General features: G+C 47.0%; 1 protein-coding gene across 1 annotated transcript in view; it reads right to left on the reverse strand.

Moving 5' to 3' along the window:
- The window catches only part of fcho1 (FCH and mu domain containing endocytic adaptor 1), a 57,929-nt gene that overhangs the window by 30,046 nt on the left and 9,119 nt on the right, over positions 1 to 18,764 (reverse strand). The window contains exons 3-4 of the mRNA XM_088907391.1: positions 18,192 to 18,404; positions 17,541 to 17,594 (exon numbers count right to left, since the gene is read on the reverse strand). Coding sequence (XP_088763517.1) covers positions 17,541 to 17,567 — 27 coding nt within the window. The 5' untranslated portion in view covers positions 17,568 to 17,594; positions 18,192 to 18,404. The remainder of the gene's footprint in view (positions 1 to 17,540; positions 17,595 to 18,191; positions 18,405 to 18,764) is intronic.

An 18,764-nucleotide genomic window follows, 5' to 3' on the forward strand; every position in this document is an offset into this window, starting at 1 on the left:
TTCTTGAAATCACAGGACTGGACTCAACCAGGAGGAGAACAGAGCCATATAACTTCATGCCCTGCATGCTGCACAAAGGGCCGGCTACCAAACGGCTCAGTGCAGTTTGCATGGGTTGCTCATGTAAATGTGGCTCCCTGTGAAAAAGACTTTGCAGAAGACTGCCAAAGTCCTGAACGGTTTGTGCACAGACAGCAGCTCACCCGCAAGCAAGGGAAAGACAATCAGTGCCCTGACACTGCAGCGGTACCCTTCCGAGGGCGTGTGTGCCAGACCGTGGGCTGCTGTGGTTCACGGGAAGGCATGCTGGGAAACCGCGGATGACACCCTGTGCTATCCAAGTGCTGCTTCTGCTAGGCGCCACCTGGGCTCCTTCTCCGACCACGTTCGAGCTTCCCGTCACGACGGCAGGCCTCCGAAGGCGGGGGACCAGACAGAGCAGACGGCTTCCTGCCCTTAGTGTCAGACCCGAGCGGCAGTGCAGCTGGCTCCATCTCGCGCCGCTCCTCCCTCGTTCGCGCCGCAGACGGCCCGACAGCTGTGTGCTCAGGAGAGGCCGCCCCGCCCAGAGCGCCTGGCGCCGCACTCTGGCACGCAGCGCCAGGGCACTGCCAGCAGACACAGCGCCTAGCCCTGCCCTGCCAGTGCGAAGAGCAGAGCCAGGCCCCCAGAGGGGCTGCACAGTGCTGTCTGCCTCTGTCCTGGAGCAACGGCTGACTACGGAGCTCAGGGTCACAGACACAAAACTTCAGTAAGAGGCACAAGGCCTCAGACGCCGGAATTGAAATAAAGAAGCTACCTCCAGCAGTGGTCCGCATTTCCATGGGAGACAGAACTTGTCGGTTCTTCATAGTTTCTTAAAAACATACTGGAAGCCAAATGAGCACCTGTTTTTAATTCGTAGTTCTGCTTTTAAGCAAACTGAAGACTTAGGTGTTAACAGGGGGGTTTTACTTCTTTTTTTTTTTCCGATAAACTTGACCGGATCTGGATTACATGTGCAACTGAGGGGGAGTAAACTCAAGCAGTGCAGAGTCTTCAAACCTTCCTCCCACGTCCTGTTTTGAACAACAGCATTTATGCATCTAAATCTGGTACCGACGTACATTTTTATGAATCAAAAATGATCCCGTCTCGGCACATTTATTTTCACATACATTTCGCATTGCACTACCAGGAGTGACCCGATTTGAGAAAAACAGATCATGGGATCAGCTGGTGCTTTCGAGGTCAGCTCGCCATACAAATAAAAAACGGGGAAAAAGTAAAAACAGACATGATTAGAAAGAAAGAAGAGGCTTGTTGTAAAAACTGCCTTTGCCCGAAAGCAGCTACTCAAAGACGACTGTACAGCTGAAAGGCGGTGAGATTTCTCTGCTCAGTCACGGAGGGGGAGTCTCTTCAGAAAGAGAACAGACTAAAACAACTGCATCTGTGTTTGCAGACTATAAATATCCTGACAGAGCAGCAGGGGCAGCATTCCCAGGTAGCTGTGGAATGTCAGGAATGCAAAGGATCCCTCCGATGAAGAGGGCATCTGTTCCAGGCACAGAAAAAGAAAGGACACTCAGCACATCCTCAGTAATCAACTGTGACTCGAACAGCTGAGGGAACCTGGAACAGGAGTCCACGCAAGAAAACTTCTAATGACCAAGTCAGTAAAAATAAAAACATTTGCCTCAAGAATTTCTTGAAGAAAAAGAACCAGATCAACCCGTACACAGCACTGTCACTTACATCAGAAATATTTTAACATGGGTTAACTCCACTCAAATCCACTCTAGCGGGATTTAAACTCTGCCTGCCAACCCGAGTCAGATGTTGCCGAGTCCCGTGAGACACTCCCCCACTATTCCGCGTGTCGCCTGCTCCTGGGTTTCCTCTCTCCCAGTGACACCGGGGTCACAGACTCCGCACCTCACCGGGGCTGAAACACGAGTGTGTCACCGGACCCTGTGCCGGGTCGTTCGGCCCTCCTCTTACTTTTACAACGGGGATCTGGTTTCGCTGTGCTGCGGCCCAGTGAGAGACCAGCCCAGGGAGCGCTCCGGGCAGCCGTACCCCAGCGTTAGAGCACCACACAGCTCCGTGCCCTTTCCTGGTCGATGCCTTCATGACCGAAATACAGCTCCTGCAGTGGGGCGCCTCTTTTAACAACGCCTGCCATGTTTATCACAAACCCATTCCCATGGGAATTGCCAGCTGTTCTTTTACATCCCGGTTCACAGCAAAAACTGCTGTACAGCAAGAGGGGAGAACGAGGTTTATTCATTTCTTGCGTGTTGCCTTAGAACAAAAGATATCTCACACAGAACAGCAGCATCATTAACAACTATTCCTGTAGTCTTATCCCCCACATAACAAAACTATTATTATTTGCTACCTGACAAAAACAAATCCGGATTCTGGGGACAGCAGTAGGAAAAGGGCTGAAGTGTCAGTGGGCTGCTGGCTTTCCAATTGAAAAATCAGTGGGAATTCTCCACAGTGCAGCAGCTCAGTGTGACTAGCCAAGACAGCAGTCGTCCTGTTAAGAAAGTTAACATCTCTGAAGCTTTTGCTTGAATTTTATTTAAAAAAACTTTTAAAACAAAGATCTTGTTCTGATGTAGATGACATCTATATTACTGCAATAAAACTGAAGTTCTTGAAACAAACTGGTCTCACATATGAAAATTTACTTTACGTTTATATAGGATAACACTGATAAAAAGCTCTTCGGGGCACAGAAACAGCGTAACTGTATAGCAAACATCCTGACCAGACAGATCTAACCAGACCACTGCTGGTCTACTCTATACCTTTTCTTTGATCTGAAGTGTGGAATTAACAGTCTTAATGTGAAGTGCTTTATCATTTAATTATGTATATAGTTTGGCTTTGAAAACATTGATAAAACACTGCAGCTGCAGGAACAATAGGTGTCTGATTCTTTACCAGATTTTAACTTTTGACTTCGCTACTGGGCTGCTCAGTGGCAACTTGTGGGTTCATCACAACTGATGGAATTGTCAAGTATGGAGAAACTTGTATTCATGCTTCCTTGTAAATAAGTCATCTTCACGTTTACAGGTGGGGAAACAAACAGCACTGCTCTGGAACTGGAGTCACATTCACTGCACTCCATCTTCAAAATCGACTTAATTTAGTCCGTAATACCCATCAGCCATCAAAACCCATCAAACATTTCCTGCCCCTGTCACTTGATCCTTGCTTTTGCACATAACCTGGCTCAAATTTACACTCTTCACAGCAAATGTAGGGTGGCGACCTCCTAAAAACACAATTTAAGCTTCCTGAAACTGACTTTTCCCCTGATATCTTCAAATACGGAGTTTCCTTTCTCAGGGTGAGGACTGGAAAAAGTTGATAAAGAATATCTGAATATTTTTTCCATTAATGTCCAAAGACAGCAGACCAGCCCTATGCTAATTCCAAACAATAACAAACCTCATATCAGTCCAGCCAAATAGTCGAGCCAATTCTTGCTAAAGGGAAGTACAATGCTAAACTGGAGCAGAAAATCACACAGAAGGTTTAAGGTCATGTACCGTGGTTCAAAATGACCAATTTGAAAACCAGAAATGCTTCTGTAAATCTCACTAATGGCTGCAGAACAAGGCACTTTAAACTGGCTCAAAGCTGATGCTTCTCACAATGTGAATGAAGAAAGTAAAAAATAAAATCTGCTCATGATAGAAAAGGTTCACATGGAGAGGAGCTCTATGAAAAGCTATTTTGAAAAAGCTAGACCAGAAAATTAGATTATTCTCCTAGTCTTCCTTTCATTCTTTCACTCTTCTTCGTTCAGGTTTGCATTGGAAGAATCCGTCAGTGCCCACTGGGGTGATGTAATAAATGGAGTGCCTCAGGGATCAGTACTAGGATTCCTCCTCCACAGTCTTTGTGGAGGAACATGCAAACTCCACACAGACAGCACCCCAGGTCTGGAATTGAACACGGGGCCCAGAGCTGCGAGGCAGCAATGCTGACCACTGCACCACCATGCTAAGCTACTGGGACTTCTGCTCTTCTTTAGTTATTTCAGCGATCAAGCTTCCAGTATAGCTAGCAAAACCTGTCAAGATTGCAGATGATAGCAAATTACAAGGATCAGCTAACACTGCAGATGCAACAAACTGAATTAAAAAGATTTAGACAAAAATCACAACTGGGCCACCAGTTGATTGCTTGCAGGAAGGAAAAAACAAAACATTTTAAATACAAAATAGAATATGCTGAGCTAGAAGAGGCTACTTATGAAAAAGACTAAGGTGTTTGTATTGACACATCATTTACATCTCTTAGACAATGTGGGGAAACAATTACATAAACAATGTTAGGATATATAGTTAAAAGTGTAGAATTTAAATCAAGTGATGTTATGTCACCACCAGTATGGCCTGTGAACAATTTCAGTCACAACGTTACAAAAAAAGATCTTGCTGCTCTCTAATCAGTCCAGAGGAACACATCTGGACCCATTCTGGGGTTTAAGGGAGTGTCCTACACTGACAGGCTGAAGGAACAGAACCTCTGCTGTCTTGAACAGAGACTACAAGTATTCAAAATCCTCGAAGGCGCTGATAAAGTCTGAGAACACAAGTGGAAACTACAGGGAAGTGCAGTGAAACTGCATTTCTGTGCATTTGGTGCACCTGCAGAATTGAGCTGGGCTCCAGTAAGCTCAAAAAAGGAGAAAATTTCTTTTCAAACCAGCTGAACTAATGATGCCGCATGTAAATAAAATATTAATGGCATAAAGCTGCCCATGTTCATCTGGAAGCAAGTGGGTCCAGTGAGCCTGGCTGGTTCCAGTGACAGCTGCTATATTTAGATTTACTGTAAGACAAACCTGGTATCGCTTCACGTCTCCCACAGCAGTGAGCAGGTGAGGAAGTCTCCCTTTCCAAAAGAGTCAGATCTGCTTTTTTTTGTCAGCTGAATAAGACTGGTTGTCAAAAGGAAGGAAATAAAGCAGGCTGATCACGAGCTAGTCTTTTCACTCTGTTTCTCATCACCCAGTAGTCTGGGTTCCAGAAATAGCTTCTATGGCTGCAGGGGTGGAAGAAGAAAATTGCACCAAGCCCTGATCGCAAGTCCTCCCTGCAGCCCCCAGCTGTCTAATATTCAGGCAGCTCTCGAGCCCCCGCCCAGACGGCGCGGGCTGACCGCAGCAGACCTGCCGTGGGCAGGGGGCAGCTCCAGCTTTCTGCCAGCCCACACAGGCGCGCACACAGCACACCGCTCGCAAGCGGCCTGCGCCTCGGGGTCCGCCCGCGCCGCACGCTCGGCTCCGCGAGGCCTGGGACCCCCCGCAGACCGGGCCGCTGCCGCGCAAACGCACCACGTGCACCTGCCCCACCTCACTAATGCTCGAAAGAACACACTGCCCCACACTGTCACGGCCTCACCACGGAGCTAAAAATAAAGCCGTGGTTTGTCTCTGAAACTTCAAGCGCAAACAGACTTGGGCCTCTTATTCGACCCGTGATCGATGGTAACTGTTTCAGTCCAGTTTAAAGATAGCTCGAATGAAAGGTCCCAATCAGTGTGTCACCTTACACCATTCTTAATGATCTCAGAAACACGGCCCCGTATTCCTGTAACACAGGGATGTATGTTTATGGCCAGACGGCAGAGCTGCGCACGTCCCACCATGAAACGCTCTTCGATCCACAGTGTGCGAACATGACAGACCGATCGATCAATACATCGCCACCTTGTCCAGGCAGGACTGGGTCTCTGTGCAGCACCAGGAGAGAGGGGATATTTTAGGGGAAGACGGTCCTGAAATAACAACCTCGATCTTTTCTGTTGTGATTAATGACACAGCGGGCTGGCCGAGTACAGAGATTCTAAATCGGTAAGATTAAAGATCTGCACCTAGTCAGGTTGTTACCAGCCTGACAACTAATTACAGGGTAGCTGCTGGATAGTATGAGTTTTACTTGAAAAACAGGACAAAACACAGCAGGACATTTCTGCAGCCTGGCTCAGCAATGTCAGGGCAGCTTCAGGACAACGTTCAAAAATTTCATTTCATAGAAGAATTCCTCTGTGAAGATGATGTCGCTCTTTGGAGGACATATCCTCCCGGCCACAGCTAGGAGCCCGCAGGTCTCTGGCACACTCAACATACGCCAATGGTCATGCATAGCAAGAGCCTACTGTACTGGCCAAACACAGTGCAACAGGAACCACAGGCACTGGGGTTTCTCAAAGTCACCTTTTAAATCCAAACCTGCCCCAGAAATGATCGGCTGCCGCAGGCATTAATCCAGAAAACAGTTACAAACGAGGGGGAACCATTCGGCACACCCAAGGATCTCGACCAGCCAATTCCTGAAACAAAAAAAACTAGGAATTCGGCTTCAACAGCCAGGCTAGGTGGCTTGTTCCAGACTCCCACAATTCTTTGCGTAAAGAAGTCCCTCCTGTTCTTGGTTTTTAGTGCACCTCAATGAGTGCATTCTGTCGGAGAGATTAGTGTTTTCAGTGGAGTTCGTCTGCGATAGTGATGCATCCAGCATTGCTCACTCTGAACTATCATACTGTAAGTCAGCACATGACTACTGCAAATTGCTCCAATGAAAAACATCTAACCGGCCATTCTCTCAAGGACAAACAGACAAACTGAACTGGATATAAAATATTTGCAGACGTCCTGATCCTATGCTGGTTTATGTAAAAACTTTGTTTTCTGATCCATTTTGAAATCTCAAAAAAATTTGTTTTAAATGAATAAATTATTTTGTGTAGCCTAGGGAGATCTGCTTGAATTTGTAATGACAAATCTGTGAATAAGGATAGTATGAAACAACCACAAGACTTTGAACAGAATATCTCTGCAATGAGTCATTTAAGGGCTTAAAAAGGGCATTTAGAAGTTAAAATAGATCTCGAATCTAAGCACAGGGAGCCTGGTGGCAGATTTTGTGCTCTTAATGCAAACTGAATTTTGTCTGCACCCTTTTGTAAAAGTTCTGTTGACAGGTATGTTTAGAATATAATTTACCACCTACTGCCTACGAACTATACACTGCCTCACTCCCATAGATCATTTCACCTGAAACCCAAGACAAACGCTCACATGAAGCAAGATTTATTCATGGGGTGGTTATTTCCCCTCCTTATATCTGAAGGCTTGCCAAGACGACGAGGCTGTGCAGTGCTCGCAAATCTGTACATCCGCCGTGAAAAATAAGAAGTTACCGGTTCTTATTCTGAAGCTACGATTTGCCAGGAGGAGCAGATTTTGTTATGAGCCAACAGGCACCCGCGGGGCGGGATTCTGCGCGATCCTGGGAAAGGGCTGCCGGGCTCATTTTCGCGAGAACACAGAGCTCCAGCCCCCTGCGGGGGGTAAGTCGGGAATCAGGAAAGCCCCAGCACCGAGCCCAGCCACCTGACACAGGCCCCGGTTAGCATGCGCTGGGAGTAGCTGGTTGCCGTGGCAACAGGTTTCTCCTGGCAACGGGGCCCACTAGAATAGGCAGCCTCTGTGTGCGGCCGTGACAGCTCCTTCATTGTGAAGGCAGGCAAAGCCGGGCTTGCAGTCTAAGCTTTCAATGCTGGCATCCTTGTCACTGGAATTAGGTTTCCCCCTCTGCAGACAGAAACAGACACTTAATTGGACGGCCATTTCCCTTCTCCCCGCACCCTCATTACAATAACAAAAAGGAAAAGGGGTGTAAAAAGAAATGCCTCGCTTGCAGAGTGAGAACAACTGACTTTCAGTGTTCCCCACACGAGAAGAAAGACCTTTCTTCCTGCGCTTTGTCGCATATTAACACCGCCGGCTCGCCAACAAGCCAGAGCGGAGCCGGCGCGAACTGCACGCTGACCTGCGGCCACAGCCAGCCAGCCAGCCAGCCAGCCAGCCTCAGCCCGGAAAGTAACGCGCCTGATTTGGCGTCCTTTCAAACTGCGGGCGTCCATGTGGGGCACGCCGACGAGCCTCTCTCGAGAACTGCCCGCCTGAGCCGCCTCACGTTCGCCGCAGCTCACGAGAGGCCGGGGGTGGTGCTCTCTCTCAACCGCGGCACGCTGTCCTAATCAGTCCCACTTAAACTTAATGAGAAGCATCCTACATTCCCCGTGCTCAGGTAAAACTAATTACCTCCAAAGCAAAAGCTGGAATAACTTAAAACCGTGCCCTGGGAGGCTTACGCTGAGTGCAGGCAGCTCCATAAAACCAGCAATGACATCCAGGACTTTGTGACAGGTTTCCAGAGTAAGAAAGCGGGAGCTGGGAGCTGTGGCGTGCCCCTTGCTCACCAGCCTTCACAGCGACGTCTAGGAGGCCCCTGAACTGCGAGAGGCGCACATCTGCACTGCGGCGCGGCGCAGACGAGCACAGCTGTGCTCCCCACCGCTGCCCTGCAGCAGCTCAGCCCTGGAATGATGGGAATCGCACGCCAAGGGTCTGAGGTGCGAATACTGCTACAGCAGCAGCAGGCATCGGCTGGGAATCCGCAGGGAAGTCCCATCTAGCCGGGACTTTTCAATAGGCTGGGGAAAGGCAGATAAAAACCAAGGCTGATTTTCTTTCTTCTTCCCTGAGCAGCTGACCGAGCAGAAGAAGACAGGCTCTTGTATTTACAGTACAGTGTGCACTAGGAGGGAGTGTTACTGCTCTCACTGCAGGAGCTCAGCCATTTCACTTCATCTTCTCCGTCTTTGCAGTTCAAATGGTTTGAATCAAATTGTCTTTATTTAACAAACACACAGATCTCCCATCATAACTTACACAGAGCTAGAAAGCAACTACTTTGCTATAACAAGGCTCACCATTTTAGTGTCTGGCTGTGAACAAGATACTGGACTGAAACTGGAAAAGACACTGGCCCTTTGATCTGGAAAGTGTGTATATTACCTTGCATATTGTGTCGGTTTAACTGCCCGAATGTGAGCAGAAAGCAATTTAAAACAGATTCTTCACCTTGCAAAACACACAACACAGCTGTGATGGTTAAAGACTTGCAAATTATATATTTTACAGGAAAACTGTTTCTTTCAAATCAACCTACCCCTTCTTCTTTCCCCAAAAAAAGTTATGCCTCCTTCTTGGACTCAATTAAGATTCACGGTGGCTTTAATTTTTGGATTAATACAGTGAAAAACACCTCAATTATAAAACACATTTGGGAGAAGCTCTCCAACTTCCAGTCAGATTCAGACCATAATTAGCAGTGTCAGCCAAACGTAATGTGAAAAGGATGGTTTACGATGCCAGATGCAAAATAACAATAAACATGATGGAAAGTGAGCCTACCAGGATTGGAATGGAAATTGAAACTAGTCAGAAGGTCACAACCACGAGCCAAACGAAGGGGTGTTTGCCTCATCACAGATCCAGAAAGACACTTCAGTCCAACTGTGTGGATCTGTGGTTCTGAGATTTTGTCAGTGGACGCCTGGGAGTCCACAGTGAACGTTAATGGGGTGTGAAACCAGTTCCATTTCCCTGACCAAGCTAAGCATGGCTTCACTGCCAGGCAGCTCTAAAGAGTAGTGTACCTTTTCACAGTGCTTCTTTTCATCCTCTCTGGAGAGTCAGATTTGTGCTTACCTTTTAACTTGGACATCCTTGTCTGAAAGGTCTATTTAAACAGGTGACTTCTGGCCTGAAGGGGATGAGACAGGATTCCTGTTCTCAATTCCTTAAAGGAAACCAAAAGCTTACAGTGCAAGCAGACGCAAGAAGAGGACAATGCTTGGAGTGTATTTCGACAGGAGGAGAACAGGAGGAACTTCTTTACCTAAAGGGTTGTGGAGGAATGGAACAAGCTAACACTGTTCCTGACTTCCTGAGTTCCAATATCCTCTCTTATGTCAGGAAATGGCTGGATGAGATCCTTGGAACAATTAGCTACTAACTACCAGAGAGACAGGATGGGCCGAATGGCCTCCTCTCTGTTCCCATACCAGCTCCCCCACAGCAGGAGAGGGCTGGGGGGCCGGCGTGCGCGGGCATCGGGTTTTCATTCCAGCTCAGCTCACGACTGGTTCAACTTCCCTCATCTCTTCAGGTGCTGGCGCTTTAAAAAGGCCAAGGAACCCTGCAGACACCAAACCCTCAAAGACCAGGACAGGACTCCCCTGCCTTAGAGAGACAGAAACATGAAACACTCTGGCGCAAGATCAGAAAGTTAAGATCAGGCCAATCAATCTTGTGGGCGCTTGAGAGGGGGCCTGTGGTAGAAACCATATCTGCCTGCTAGTGAAAAAGCACCTGTCCATGATAAGGTTCACAGGGAATTTACAGCTCAACCGTGCTCCTACCTTTCCTCAGTTAATCATTGATAAACCAGCGGCAGGTAGATCCTGCACTTTGAAATCAGGAGGCCACCAGAAACATGCCAGATACCTACAACTGTGTCAGAAGCCTGACACAGCAAATGCTTTCTCAGAGTGTCCTTTGCGATTTTTATTAGAAGCAATACATTAAAACTTGTGCCTGCTGTAACACTGCAGTCCTTAATAAAATCTCATTTTAGTCTTCGATTTTCTTTGTGGAGGGGAGGAGCACAAGCAGTGTGATTTTTATTTAATAAAGTGAAAAGTTCTATTTCAATATTTCATGTCCAAGTTCTATTTCATTACCCTTAAGATTTTCAGCAAACAGCAGTCCCAGAGTAGCCTGGGCTTTATTTCATATTACATATTTACTGTGATACTGAATCAAAATAGGACAGAGCACACACGCTGCTTAATCTGCCATAGAGAATCATTACAGGGGATTCGTTTTTTAGGCCAATAAATAAAAAACCTTTTATTGATTTTTTTATAATGAGAGCAGTCCTGCTGCAATAAAGTGTGCGTTCTGTCTAACATAGCAGAACCTGGAGAAATAAGAGAGGTCACAGAGGATACTTCTGCCGATCTATCACACGCGTTGGTGTCCAGGATATCAATTTGTTTGGTAACATTAACTGAGGCTAAAAAACAGTGAAACCGCATAACATAGTAACACACTCAATGAATATTACCATTACTGATATGTACCACTGATTCTTGAATTTTGCAGACGTTTTTATCTTGAAGACATTATTTCCAAGTAGGATCAAGCTCTACGTGCTTGTCTTTTGTGCATTCTGGGGTTTCCTGACACCCAGTTATTGCAGCAGAGCGCCTTTGACACCAAATACAATAAATTAAAACTTCTGTTTTAAAATGAGCACCCTGCCTCTTTTGAGAAGTCAAAATCCTGGTTTTAAAAATAGAAGAAAATAAAACTCCTGACAGGTAACAATTGAAGAAACATACCAGCCGCTTATCAGAGGGAAGAGACCAATTTAGATGCAGTTCAGACTCATACAGACTGGTACAGTACTGTAATTATTCCCTCTACGCCTAAAATTAATTTGAGCTTTAACTCAGTTTTCATAATTACCACATCCAAGCTCTGAACAGCACGAGCTGTGACACAATGATACCCCCCAGCAAAACTGCACAAAACGACTCCATTCGATTCCTGAACCTTTGTCTTTCTGAAGCCACTACAGGCCTCCTCCTTTGGGAGCTCCGTCTGCAGCTGAGTAAGAGATCGGAGTCAGGGACGCGTTCACGGACAGCGAGTCCGTGCTTCCCTGGATGAAGATACCCTGGCTCATTCAAGCCCACCCAGCCTGGGCAGTATTCAGCCCCCCTCTTGCCCCTGCCTGGGCAGTTCTGGTGGCAGCAGGACGATGCTCACAGCCCGTGTCTTGCCAGATGGATGGCGCACACAGCTGTGCATGGCTTCCACCGCAGTCCTCGCCTACAGGTCTCAGCCTGCACACTGCTGAGCAAAGGGTCTCACCGGGTGAAAACAGGGAGCTCTGCTAACACAGCCAGAGCTCTCCACATCCCCAGCTGTCTGGACAGGCTACGCTCCCCAGAAACACAAAAGAGGGGAATCACATGGCACTGAATGTCAGCAGACAGACATCATGCTTCACTTCGACACAATAACAGAGCCAGCTCTGTTAAAAGGCCTTTGCATAATGAGGCCTATATATCCCATCAGTAGAGAAGCATCATTTATAACTCCCCACACATACACACATCCTCCTCCAGTACTCCACCCCCAGCCCAGACGCACACAGAGCAGTGGAGATCACAACAGCTAGGGCTCCCCGAGCCTCTGCAGCCGAGCGCTCCTTCAGCACTCTGGCCCCCAGGGAAACCAGTCCTGGGTCACGTCTCCCTCACACATCGCGGAGGCGGTGCGTTTCCCAGAAATTCAGGACACGGAAAGAACTGGGTCACTTGCAAGTCCCCGTTTTCAATGCTTCATCGCCTATGTTTTTTTTTAAGGGAAAGAAATACATAAATCAACTGGCTTTTTACACATGTATTGCCTCTCATTAAAGCCAAGGGAAATGTGCTTTTCCTCAGGGCGCTGGCAGAATCAGTTTATGGTAATCAGTGTAGCGCAGCCACATCTGGCAGAGAAAGGAACGGCCCCTCCATCGTGCCACACAGCCCCTGCGCCTCTGACCTCGACACCGGGTCCAGCAGAGCTGCCTGCGCTCACAGAGTATTCTCAGTTCCCTCCAGAGCACTGCAGCTGCTCGCAGGGAGCAAAGTCACATGAACATAAGAACAACATTTACAAATGAGTTGAGGCCAATCAGCCCAGCTGGCTCATTTGTTTTTAGCAGCTCGTTTATCCGAGGATGCTATCCAGCCATTCCTTAAAAGAAGTCAGGGAACAGACTTGACTGGGCTGCTTGTTCCAGACTCCCACAACTCTTTGTGTGAAGAAAAGTGTAAAGAAGTGAAGGCTGTTTGAGTTTTCAGGATCTCATGAAGAAATCCAAACTTTTTTGGGAGTGCTCTCTCACCCAGAAAGGTTCAAAATACCTCAACCTCCAACTATTGTTTTATATAACGACTATTTTATACGGTTAGAAACACTGCGCCATGCTTTACAACAGAAGAACTATATAATAAACACAAAACAAAAACAATACAATAAAATGGCTCCGCTTCCCAGAGTAAAAAATAACGCTGAAACACGTGGGCTTGGGCAAAGGGTCTTTTCTACCCACGGGTGCGTCAGAGTGAAGGAGGCAGGTCAACCTCAACCAGCAACCCTGGAACCCTGGCCTTCCCCAGGACACCCCGAGACAGGCAATCAGGTAGTTTCTCCAGCAAGTAAGAGGTGCAGCAGCCCTGATCTCTCTCCGCAGTCCCACAGTGGGAAGTATCATTGAAAAGTATAACGGGAAGAACATACATACAGTGATTTCATTCAAATTAACTAACCAGTTGCATTTATATTGTATATAGAACTTCCATTCTCTAAGGATCCCAAGGTGACCCACTTCATCCCCCACTCCAGAGCAGCCCCACTGCACAGCAGATCAGGGGGAGGAGTGAGAGATTCCTTCACTATCTGAATTAAGGGAGAACTTGAAGGAGGTCAGATTGTACAAGTCCGGAGTGGAATTCTCAGCTCTACTCTTACGAGCAGTGTCATTTACCAATCTGTTACACAAAGGTGATTTCATTAGGTAACGCAGAAAAGGTTGCCTACTGGCATTTTTGTTTCTGTTTTGGTTACATTCAACACATTTTAGGATTAAGATTTTTGCTGTAGGTACAGTACGACAACAACATGCACCGCTTTCAGTGCTCAGGAAGCCGTGACAGGAACATCGTTACAAGAGCAGGCCGCTGACGGGGAGTGTCGCCGCACTGACAGCTGCTTCCTCCGAGGCCAGTGTGGTTTCTTGTTTGCAACGCAGACATGCCTCAGCAGCACACTGAGGCTCGGCCCCACCTGAGGGCCAGCGCTGTGCCCGTGGTTATCCCACTTCCCCATTAAAGGCAGCAGACCCTGGTCTACAAAATAAGAGGCTGTCGCAGTTATTTCCCCCAGTATTCTCCTGAAAACTGTTATTTTGCTCACTTGCAGGAACAGTTTTTGCTCACAATAGAAACTGCATAAAATTCAGGAGGAAATCTCTTGGTTTTGATCTTCAGAAGAAAAAACCAATAGTGACTGCTGTGACGTTTTGAGATGTGTGGAGTAGTTGCCTTGCACTCTAACTGGGAAGCAAAATGCAAAAAAACATCTTTTCAGCCACAAAATTAAAACAGTGTTCTTTTCCTTAATGGTAGCAGAATTACCATCTTGTAGCCTAATCTCATCAGACTTCTGATGCTAAGCAAGGCTGGGCCTCGTCAGCACCGGCATGGGAAAACTCCAAGGAACTATAGGCTGCTGCTGAAGTGGCGCTGGTGGACCAGTAGGTGGCTCTCTACCCTCTGGATCACAATTTCCAAACCAATGTCCCACTATGGAAACCAGGGACACAGTACCGCAGGAGCTGCCATCCTTCAGATTAGACCTTAAAAGGAAGTCGTGGCCACTTGGTCGGTGAAGCATGGGTCAGAGCCATTCTCTCTCAGTGTCCTCTTCCACCTTACGGCTGGGGAAGCCCTCAATAAGTAACTGATAGTTTGCCAGTTCGAGTCCCTGCTGTGGAACGTACCTCGAGGAAACAGTAGCCGTCACTCCAGTCCTGGCCCAGCCAGCTCGCTACATGCTCCCTCGGTCGCTTACTGCTACAGAACCAGGAGGAGCTGCTCTGGGGAGGAGCTACTCGGAGCAGACTTTACCGATACCCGCCACCTGATGGCACTGCTGGGGGCTGCACTTCAGTGGTGAGGAACACAGGTGTCCTCCTATATGTGAAGTGTTTCCGGATCCTTTCGGTTACAAAAGGTCCTACAGATATGCAGGGAATGATTATAAAAGTGCAACAGCTGGAAGGGAATAGGGAGGCACAATCTTCCGACTCATTACCTCAGTAAAAAACCGACAGCATCCTCGTGGTGCATTTCTCAGTGGGCTTGTTTTAAGGACTCAGTAGAATAAACTGGGGGAAAAAAAACATAACTAAAATCTCTATTTCAAGTGATAAGTGATAAATTGCATCTCAACAGCGAGCGATTATGATAATTCAGCTCATTTAGCAACTGCAAGGATTTGAGTCTAAAGAGACTGCGTGTCGTGAGCGATGTGAACTCCAAAATGAATGTCTCTACTAGAATAAACTAAACGCCAAATTAAATCCATCCACGTTCCAAATCCATTTGCAAAAACTCCGCTGACAGGCAGGAAGGTTTTAGAACCCGCTGGAGAAATCCGGGTTTTCTCTAACCGCTCCTCAGCGGATCTACACCGGCCTGCGGAAGGGATCCCTACAGCAGCAGGGCCGTATTCCAGGAGCGGCCAGGAAGCAGCTCGGGAGCTGGATCAGATGACCAGCCCCGAGGGGCACAGCGGGCACGAGGTCTGCCTTTCGCGGTCTTGCTGTGGCTCCCTCGGCGGCAGGCGAGTGGCAGAGGCAGACCTGGCCCCCCAGCGGAGGCAGCACTGCAGCCACACGGCCTCTGACGCTCTGCGTTGTGTATCAGGCCCATTTATCCATCAGGCAGAACAGTGGCAACACCGTGGCGATTCTGGACCAGCAGGGAACACTGAAGATTCCCAGGAATCTCCCTTACTGATTCCAAGCTCTTCTTCCCCTCCCTCTCCCCTGAGGACGGCTGACTTTCCGGGTGATGTACCACATCCCCCCCAAAGGAACCCATAAGTGATGCAAGAACAGTGAAAACACAAATAAAGATAATAAAATTAAATAATATAAAGAAATATTATTCATAAAACACAAGTAGAACCCATATGAACGTGTACTTAAGCCTGAGAACAGGGGGCACTACTTTACCCAAAGGGTTGTGGGGGTATGCAACAAGCTACCCAGCCATATTCTTGAAGCTGATACTTTGCTGTCATTCAAGAACCATCTGGAAGAGACTCTGGGATCAGTTACCTACTTACTATGAAACGGCTAGATGGGCTGAACGGCCTCTCATTTGTAACTGTTCCTATGATATTAACTACCAGCTCAGGGCTGCGTACTACCAAGGGGTGTGGACTAAATTAATGTACAGTAAGTACTACCACGTGCTAATTATTTTCAGAAAATAATAAACAAATCCTTATTGGGTACATTATTTATTCTTGATGAAAGTACCTGTTAAATACCAGCACGTCAATGTGGATAACATCTTCAAGTGGCCTAAGAATTGTACACAAACCACAAGTCCCTCATCTAAAAATCAGCATCTTTTCAGGCCAAAACCTCCGCAACACCTCCAGGACAACAGCAGCACAAGTTATTGTCACAGAGCCATTATTTCTTACCTTCTTATTAAATGAAGCAGAACTATAGGGCTCTTCGTGTGAATTCAAGCTCCAGATTTTCGTCTGCAAGGCACTTCTAACTCTGAATTTTAAAGCCTAGCACTCAAAGTATATATCATAGTGACAGAAGAACAGGATTTACGCCTTGCCTAGTTTGAAATAAAATGAATGCAAAAATCAGAATGCTGAGAAGCATTTCATGTTAGAAGAACTATTCTTCATTCCTAGAAAAAAAGCACATCAAGGCTACGGATTGATTTTTTAAAACCTCTCATGAGCTGTGAAAAATCGGCCTGCTAATTTTACAACCCTTTTGCTTATTCTGCACAGCATCCAAACATTCTCTGCTGTGCTTTACTGGAGACAGAAATGCTCTAAACTAGCCCTGCACTAGTGCAACCTTTCAACACAGAACAAGGTACTCACTCACTGAACACCTGTGTGAAATTTTATTACTGCTGGCACTCTAACAATCAGCTGCAGTATGAAATGCAAATACATTAAATAAAAACTCTCCGCACCCCCAATATCAGCATACACAAGCATATCACTTTGACACCCAGCTCTTGTTGACAGCAGAAATGTTCTTTTACAACACAGATAGCAAAGAACAAATTAAAAAAATATATATGGAAGCCAGACATCACTTTCCAATAAACAATAAGTTTGCTCCTGAGGAATTTGTACATCAGCTACTCTTTCAAAGTTGCAGAAACTCTCCAGTAAATCGGTGATCACGTTAACACATCCTCTAGGGAAAATAAGTGACTTATATTCACAGTCATGGCATTTGAAAGGAGCTGATTCCTGTCCTGCATTTCGCTGAAGCGATACAATATTTAACCTTGTGTATGAGAGGGTGTTGGGTGCCAAGTGCCAAGTGCAAAGAGCATAAGCAGTCCAGGGCAGAAGGACATGTGTCAGTGTTGCGCACTCTAGATACCTATTCAGTAAGGTCTTAAATAATTCAGCAAGGTCAAGAAACAAGTGGACCATCATCACTGGCTGAACAGTAATGTAACATTTTTCATCTTTCCTTGTTTTATTTCCATACATTACATGCTTTCATTACAAACGGGACATGAAATTTCCCATAAAGCAAACGCGCACAAGTGCATGTGCCAAGCAGAATCCAGCTCGCTTGTGGACCACTTGAATAGAAGCCCTAGTGGAACAGAAAACCAGGCCTCCTTTCATCCCAGCAGAAACTAGAATGATTTTTAAAGATACTGCGACAGATCTTCCTTGCTATGTTATTCAGTCAGACACATGTGATGTTATTTTTCCAAACAGCCTCACATGGAAAGGAGAGAAAACAAGGAATACCACTCACCCAGAAATTGTTTCTAAAGATCGACATCTTTGTTTCCTTGGTTTTTACAGGACCCTGAAAGAGGAGAGGACACAGCAGTCAGTGGCCAGCCAGTGCAAAGGCAAACATTAATCCTTATTCCTATAAGATCTCCTTGTGTAAATAACTGGAAACATGAAGTTGCTACCTATCTATGTGAAAGGGAGAGAAAGGGTGATTTTGGACAATGAGAAGTGGTCCGTCTCACAATTTTGCTAATAAGCTTGAAGATAATAGCTAGGCCAGAGACCAGTTGAAAGCAGGTGAGAGGTAACTTACTGCTCAGTAACGTTTCTTTGCTGCTGTGGTGAGGCCAGTTCACACCATAGGCATTGCAGCTGTGTAATGTGATAGAAAGCAAGTGTCTGAGTTACTACATTTCCATAATCCTCACAGATCCCGGCTGAATATCTGTGGATCTGTCAGTGAAAGAAGATCCACGTACACCGAGGGCTTAAAGCCACTGGAGAAGCCTATATGGCATACAGCCAGGCCTGTGTTTAGTGTGTGTTCTCTTGAAAACCTGTTTACATAGAACATATGGGTAGACAACCATGCTGGTGACAAAGGGCCTATCTAGAACTGGCCCTCACAAATAACACGGTACAGACGGCGAAGAGCTACTCCAGTCACCTCGAAGAGGGAGTTTCTGGGCGTCGGTCAGGGGCCCGTGAGCGGCACAGTGGAGCGAGGGGGGCGCAGAGAGAGGATGAGCAGGCTCCGGGTAGGGCCTAGGAGACGACCCGCTGGGACAGGCCGCGGTCCTGCACTCGCCGGAGAGAAGTCACAAGGGAGAAGGCTTCCAGGAGGCGCAGGCCGGAGCTCGGAGGATCATCCCTGATTGCGCTGGACATGGAACAAGAACGGGATGCGTGCCCGTGACGCCCACGACTCCCAGCAGGATATCCACGACAGCGCGGGAGCCCCCTTTACTGGAACCACCCCAGCCAGTTGGAAGCATTCCTTAGGGCACAGATTCCCAGACTGGGATCTTGCGGTACCTCATGGGATTCCAGGAGGCCCACGGACAACTTGCTAATCAAGGGGTCTCTTAGCACACATCAACGATGGGTCAGACTCTTGCTTTCAAATGGCATCTGCCATGAAATACACCTCGTGTGTAATGTACATGCAATACAAATAATAATAATAATAACTGATTTCTTGAGCCTTTCCAAACCCAAGGATGCTGAAAGGACATGATGG

The sequence above is a fragment of the Atractosteus spatula genome, chromosome 28 (assembly GCF_055471065.1).
Source record: "Atractosteus spatula isolate fAtrSpa1 chromosome 28, fAtrSpa1.hap1, whole genome shotgun sequence".
Taxonomy (NCBI): Eukaryota; Metazoa; Chordata; class Actinopteri; order Semionotiformes; family Lepisosteidae; genus Atractosteus; species Atractosteus spatula.